Below are 7,136 nucleotides of genomic sequence, written 5' to 3' on the forward strand. Positions count from 1 at the left end.
TGTCCCCACCAGGCTGGGAGGCGAGGAACACTCAGAGCTCTTACAGCCTTTTTAGCAGCGGTGCTGGGGTTCACTTTCCCCAGCAGAAGTTCTTCGTAGGAGACTCATCCTTTTTGTCTTTGGTAATTCTGCAGCACAGTGAACTGTCACTGAGCCCTGTCAGTGTTGTGCATTGAGAGGCCAGCAAAGTCATAGAGAGCGATGTGGAAGTAACAGATCTGTTCTATGGGGAAGTTATGCCTCTTGGTTGTGCTAAGGGAATAAATTGTTAGACAAAACCTCTCAGCATGGTATTAATTAGTGAACCTGGCTAACTTTGTTTACAGACTGTGGGTTGAACGTACACAAACAGTGCTCCAAGTACGTTCCCAACGACTGTCAGCCCGACCTCAAGAGGATAAAGCGTGTCTACTGCTGTGATCTGACCACACTGGTGAAAGCCCACAATACCCAGAGGCCAATGGTGGTGGATTCCTGCATCCGAGAGATTGAAGCAAGAGGTTTGTATGCTTCAAAAGCAGCAGGCGTGATAAAATGACAGTGACTTGAATTACATGTTAAGATAAGAGAGCAGTATGCTCTTGTACCATAAGGACAGGATTTGAGAAGGGCTTTTTTTTAGCGTAGGTGATACGTTGCTTTGCATTAGCTAGTAAAATTAAATCATGACATTTCATAATGCAATTTACTGAAATGCTTTCTGAAAACATGTCAAAACAGGTATTACATTACACTTTTGAAAGGGGTGAACTTTAAAGTGAACTTTAAGTTCATGTTTATGTGTCTTTTTTCATCATTTTGTTTTAGCATACCTTGAGACACTTCAAGCTTCAGAGTAATCAGTTTAAATCAAACCCATTGTTAATAACTGTTGAGGACATTCTGGGCAAGAGCACTCAAATGGCTGAAAATGACTCAGGCAAATGAGGTCACAGATGGTGGCATTTTGTAGTATCTTGCAAACTACTCACATCAGGAATATTTGCATGACGCTCACCTGCTGACTGATGGATGCCAAGGCTCAAGCAGCCCATCACAGCCCATCCAGCTTGAGAAAGGTTTTTGCTACTCAGAGATTCATGCCAGATTGAAAAAAATAGCATCTCTCCCCCAGCACATCTACCAGAGACAGGAAGGATCACGTAGTTTTGCTTTGGATAGCAGTTGTGTGTGCTGTGCTGCCCAATAAGCCAAATTTCCTTGTCAGTCACAGCTTTAGCACAGAAATCTCATAATGTTGAGTTCGTGGCATCACAGTAATCTGCATAGCAACACACTGATACTAGCCATAGGGATTTCAAAGCCACGCATCATCTCCTGAAATGAATGAAAGATTTACAAGTAAATCCCCTGCACTGCTCTGTAAAGCTCTACCAGGATTATATCATCATTGCAGGGACAAATAGAATAGCTTGGAGTAAGACAGAAGAGCTTTACTGAGATGATACAACAGTCAGCTACACTGCATTTGAGATATAATCACTTACTTGTACATTTATTGATTAAGAGAAAATCTGCTGCCTACTCTTTTTTTTTCAACATCTTTACCTATCTTTCCATAATTGTTGTAGAACATAATTTTTGTTTTACAATGCTGATTTTGTTCTTAGGAAAACAAGGTGTGTTGGGTCCTATAGATAGGTTAGCACTGTGCATAGGTGGAATAAGGAGGTCTAAGGTTAAAATAAGTAACATCAGTGTAACTGTAGTTTGTTAGTTTAGCCTGATTTGCCGAGCTGTCCTTCATTTCATGTTGCCTTGGAGTAAAGGTGGGAGAGCATAAAGCAGGTTTGTTGTGCTGGAAGAACTGCAGAAGGGATATAGTGACGTGGAGAACAGCATCCATCACATATATCAGCTGTGCGTAAGTGTAGGCTGACAGCAAAACTGGGAACAAATGTGCTCAAAGGGAAAGGCAGTCTCTTACTTTCATTGTTATTTATTACTAAGCAAATGGTGAAGGCAAAGAAGGCCTCTAAAGCTTCATTAATTATGGACAAATACAGGAAAATCTCCAATATAAAAAGTGTAAATCATGGCAATAACATCCTGCCATTAGCAATGCGCAATATTTGATAGGACAGTGATAGGACAAGGGGGAATGGTTTTAAACTAAGACAGGGGAGGTTTAGGTTAGATATTAGGAGGAAGTTTTTCACACAGAGGTTGGTGACACACTGGAACAGGTTGCCCAAGGAGGTTGTGGATGCCCCATCCCTGGAGGCATTCAAGGCCAGGCTGGATGTGGCTCTGGGCAGCCTGGTCTGGTGGTTGGCGACCCTGCACATAGCAGGGGGGTTGAAACTACATGATCATTGTGGTCCTTTTCAACCCTGGCCGTTCTATGATTCTATGTTTTTCTTCTAGCATTACCTGCTGTGTACCTTCTGTTATTTTCTGTTTGTTACAAAATCAGAAAATATAAATTCTAAAAATCTTTAATCCTGTTAAAAAAGCTTTTTAAAAATGCCTTTATTTTTCCTTAAATGCTCCAGACTTTCACATTGCCATTAACACTTCACTGTATTTATCAGCCCCACCACTGCTTTTACTTTGTTGTTTTTAAGTCCATTGCTTTTTAACCCGGTGATTATTGAAGCAAAGTTAACCAAGAACTTTTTGTTTCAGGTTTGAAGTCTGAGGGCCTCTACAGAGTCTCAGGCTTCACTGAGCACATTGAAGATGTGAAAATGGCCTTTGATCGAGGTACAACATTTCTAAATTTTGTGTAGTTTTCGTTTAAACCTTTTTGTTTAAACCTTTAAAATTGAGAACTTCTCTGTTCTGTTGTGTTTGTATGGATCTCATGGTAATGAAATTGGCATGAAAGCAGAAGTACAGTAAGCAGCCTTTTTTTGCAGTACTTTTCATGAGAAGAAAATGTATTTCATAGCTGGAAAGATGAACTAAACACACAATAAATTATGGTAGGCAGAAGGCTAAGTGCTCAAGCTATTGGGTGAGTGCTCAACCTAGCAGCACAACATAGTTCAAGCATAAGCCTAGATTGTGCCGGGGAAAAGTTCTTGGCCCTATCTTTAGCATACTCAGTGCTTTCTATTATGGTAATCTGTTTATGAGCTCAAGAAGCAGGAACTGCAACTGAACAGTCATTCTGAATGCAGCCTTGCAGGAAGCAGCACACCACCACGCATGTGATTGCCATTTCTGTGTCTGCGCTGCAGATGAAAGGAGCATGAAAGAGATAAGTTGTACAGCTTATTGAAAAACTGTATTAACTGAAACACTGCCTGTTAACCATGATTAGCCTCGTAGCTGTTATTAATCGATTTGGCTGATTCCTTTGGTTCTGGTCATGTACACAGTTGCATGCAGCAGCTCAGCAGGTCAGGACCGGGTCCTGTCCCGTCACCTCAGCCAGGAGCAGATGAGGGTGGGGGACAGGAGAACAGCTGAGGTGTGGTTGGCATTCCTGGTGGCATGGTTGAGCAGTCAGTCCATGATTCAAGGTCAGGATCGGCTCCAGTGATAGTAACCAGGGTCAGACACAACCTCAGTCATCCATGAGGACAAGGCAGGTCCAGGTCAAGCCAGGCAGTCAACCTGCAGGTTGGGACACTGATCAGCAGGGTGCATGACCAGGCACAGATATGGTGCAGCTGCAGGCAGGTGCAAAGTCTCTCAGGCAGGGACTGGGGCCTGAAGCTTGCAGGTCCCCTGGGCCCGAGATATGGGGGCAGGCTCCAGGTGAGGCTGCTCAGGGCCAGCAAGGTCTATGGATGCCCTCAGGGCCTGGCACACAGCGTACTTACTGTGCCTGAATACTTCTTTGTTTGGACACAGTGTATCATGCAGACTACAGTGGCAAACAAGTCCAACTATGTAAGCGGGAATTTCCAAAGTGATTGTTTTCATTCTATACTCAAATATCCTTTAAAAAAATGATACAAGAAATGTATTGGATACTGCCGTAGTGAACATACACACGTAGGTCAGACATCATTTGAGTGAAAGAGACGTCAAATGCGATGACTGCTATCATACATCGCAGATGTGCTGCGTTAAACAGCATTACTGAAATGGTCATAGGTCACAGAGGTCCCACTCTGCCTCCCTAACTCTTCTGTTCTGTGTGTTAGCTCTCTTCTACATGTACCAACCTGAACAAAACCCGAAAGGGGAACCTGAGGCTGAGGAGAGAAGGGCTTAAAGAAAGTAGCCATAAATTTGTGTCTGTGACTTGCATGCTGCTGTAGCTGTCATTCTTTTGAAAGTGCTTCTAACCATCAGAGCCAGCTCAGCTTTACAGAATATTTCATTACTGTTGCTGATATTCCTGTCATAATCCGGTCGCAATACATACTTGAAATGGAGCCACAGTGGGGAATATAGTGTGATTTACTGGAAAAAGCAGCATCTGTAAACAGGAAGAATAAAGTCACTGGCAGTGTGAGACTTCCAAAGGAAAAAGTATGAATAAACACAGAAGCAGAGAAAGCAAGGACCAAGTTTGCATACACAGACTATGAGGAAGCCTATTGGGCATAAGTTAGTAAAAAGCTATGTCTTCATTTTCCTTTGACAATCTCATGAGGGAAAAGGGATAAGAAAGGAAAGATAGGATTACTGTGTTGCCCTGAGTAATGCTAAAAGCAGGGAACAGTGCACAAAAGATTGTTATGGGAATGTATGACTACAGTATTACAGAGACCAGATGCTGGAAACTTCACTTTCTGCTTCTGAAAATGTTTCCTCCGTGAACTGAGATTGAAAGCAGAGACATCTTTCTTCTTCCTTTTTTTTTTTTTTCTTTTTTTTCCCTTTTGTGGTAAGGGCTCTAAAGAAAACAAAAATAGATCTTTTTCCTGACTTGTGGGATGCACAGCTTGAAGGTGTTGTCAGCTCACAGAAGGTTACACTGGGAGAAGATTTCCAACCTGACAGCTCAGGGCTGACTTCCCTGTCAGATCCAGGCCTAGAGAGACAGGGATCCTCGCCTTTCTTCTGCATCTCCTCCCCTGTGTCACCCTCAGAGCCTGAGCAGCAAGGAGCACAACATCCCAAGGGCATGGCATATCCCCGATCTCTTCAGTAGGTGTCAGAGCTTGGCGGGAAGGGAGCTGAGGGCCAGGTGCTTGACAATTTAGAGGTCCCTTTCTAACCATCTGAAAGCAAGGCTCCGAAAGGAGCTTCTAATAGAAGTAGTGGTAAACACCTTAGCTAGTTTTTTAAATGGAAGCTGAAAGGACAGTACTGCATGGTGCCTGTCGTTGCAGAGTGCCACGTTCAGCGATTGCAGAGGTCTCCCCTTTCCTTTGTGTCTGAGCCACCCCCAAGCTATGATGTGCTGTTGCATCTCTAGAAATACAGCTCTTGATAACTGCTTTTGAAAACAAACAAGAAAGGATTCCTGCTATTTTTACACACGGGATGCATGCTTCAAATAGTGCCAGGAAGCCTTCTGGTTTCACAGCTTTCCTTCACAGGGCTGACTCGGCCGTAGGGTCCCTCTCCAGTTATTCCATTTGCAGCTGAGGGGGTACAATGGACAGAAGTCAGCCCTTCCCCGTGACCAATTGTCCCAGCGCTGTCAAAGGGACACTGACTTGTTGCTGTCAGACGATTACAGTGAGGACTGAAAAGAGAATTCAGGCTGGAAAGTTAACATCCCGGGAAGAGAACAGCATCCCACAGAATGTTATTTTGGCTGTAAAGCTGTGACAGTTATTTTTAAAACGGAGAGAAGTTGGTCCTCATCTTGTTTAAACGAAGGCTGCCTTCTAGAGCAAAAGCAGTGTAAATACTCCTGCTGTCAGGGAGGGCTGGGCACGCTGGGGCACTGACAATGTTCCATTTCAGTGCTTTTCGTAATGAGAATGGGGGGAATAATGTGGATTTATTTATCCTTGTGAATGTTGGTGCTGTAAAACAACAGTTGCTCTCTGTGAGCATTGTTGAGCTGTGGCACTCTAACAGCCATAAAACTCCCATTGTGCGCTTTACCCACAGAGCTGCCATTGTCGTAAATGCGTTCTGTCCTTCCACTTGTTTGTATGGCTGGCTGGTACAATACACTTGCTAAAAATATTTTGCTGTTTAATATTACATGAGTACTCAGAGGCATCCTGGCTCATCCTCACACTCCTTTGCCAGTGTGTCTGAAAACCTGTCACGTTGAAAATCCAAATAGCTACCAAGAAGCACATTAGCTTGGCAAAGGCTGTGCAAGAAAAAAAGAAAACATTAAGGGAGAAGGAACTTGGGTAGAAATGTAACTCAGTATTCAGAGGACACAGCTGATGCTTTAAGAATGTAATACTTACTCCATTTCCTTCTCTAATAAACTACTGATATAATTCTGTGGCATCAAAACAAAGGAAAAAAGACTTCTCGTCTTAAAAAACTTCACCATAATGCAACAAAATATGTTGAAAGTCAAAGCAAGAAGGAAAAAGGAGTGACAGGTTTGAGGTAGGATTAGATTTGTAAAGATTAAATGAACTAGATGCTTGCAATACAGATTAAAAAAAGGATTGTATTAACATATGCAATCATATGCAGTATCACTGCAGTGATGTGAGGAAAGTTCCTGTACTGAAGAGCTAAAAGGACAGCTGTGGTAATGCAGAAAGTATGTACCAAATATATGTATTTCCTGCAATTTCTTGGTGTAAATGAACTGCAGTAAAATAGGTGTCACAGCTTTACCTGCAGTGGATCAGTTTTCTATCCAATTTCTATTTGTAGTGCTTTGAATTTTAAGCATACCTAAATAAAAATAGAAATGCAGGAATTAGGTGAGGATAAGAGAAAGGTGTAGCCTCACAGAAGACCTTCAGTGACTGAAAATGAAAGGGAAAAAAAGACAATCCAGAGTCTACTGAAGGAAAAGAAAAATTCCACCTTCCCCTCAATAACCACTGCAAAAGTGGAGGTATTTCGTGACAGACGTATTATTATTAATAACAAACATCTCAAAACAAAATCTTCAGTGTGTTTCCAATGGATGTATTTTTGTCTCTGAAGTGAAGAGAGAAATGTTTGACTTGGGAATTAATGCCTTTTTCCTACAGTAAGTGGGCAGAGGTGTGTTTGAAGTACATTGTGGTTTGAAGTACCCCAAGCCAAAGTGCCCCTTTAAGGAAGCATGCTGGGCTGCTGTGCAAAAGTACTGA

The 7,136-nt window shown here is 42.5% G+C and overlaps 1 protein-coding gene across 3 annotated transcripts in view; it reads left to right on the forward strand.

The window, feature by feature from the left end:
- CHN2 (chimerin 2) overlaps positions 1-7,136 on the forward strand; it is a 162,103-nt gene that overhangs the window by 146,603 nt on the left and 8,364 nt on the right. For all 3 annotated transcript variants that reach the window (XM_425997.8, XM_046932420.1, XM_040692943.1), the window contains 2 exons: positions 327-500; positions 2,629-2,706. In XM_425997.8, coding sequence (XP_425997.2) covers positions 327-500; positions 2,629-2,706 — 252 coding nt within the window. The remainder of the gene's footprint in view (positions 1-326; positions 501-2,628; positions 2,707-7,136) is intronic.

Source organism: Gallus gallus, chromosome 2 (genome assembly GCF_016699485.2).
Source record: "Gallus gallus isolate bGalGal1 chromosome 2, bGalGal1.mat.broiler.GRCg7b, whole genome shotgun sequence".
Taxonomy (NCBI): Eukaryota; Metazoa; Chordata; class Aves; order Galliformes; family Phasianidae; genus Gallus; species Gallus gallus.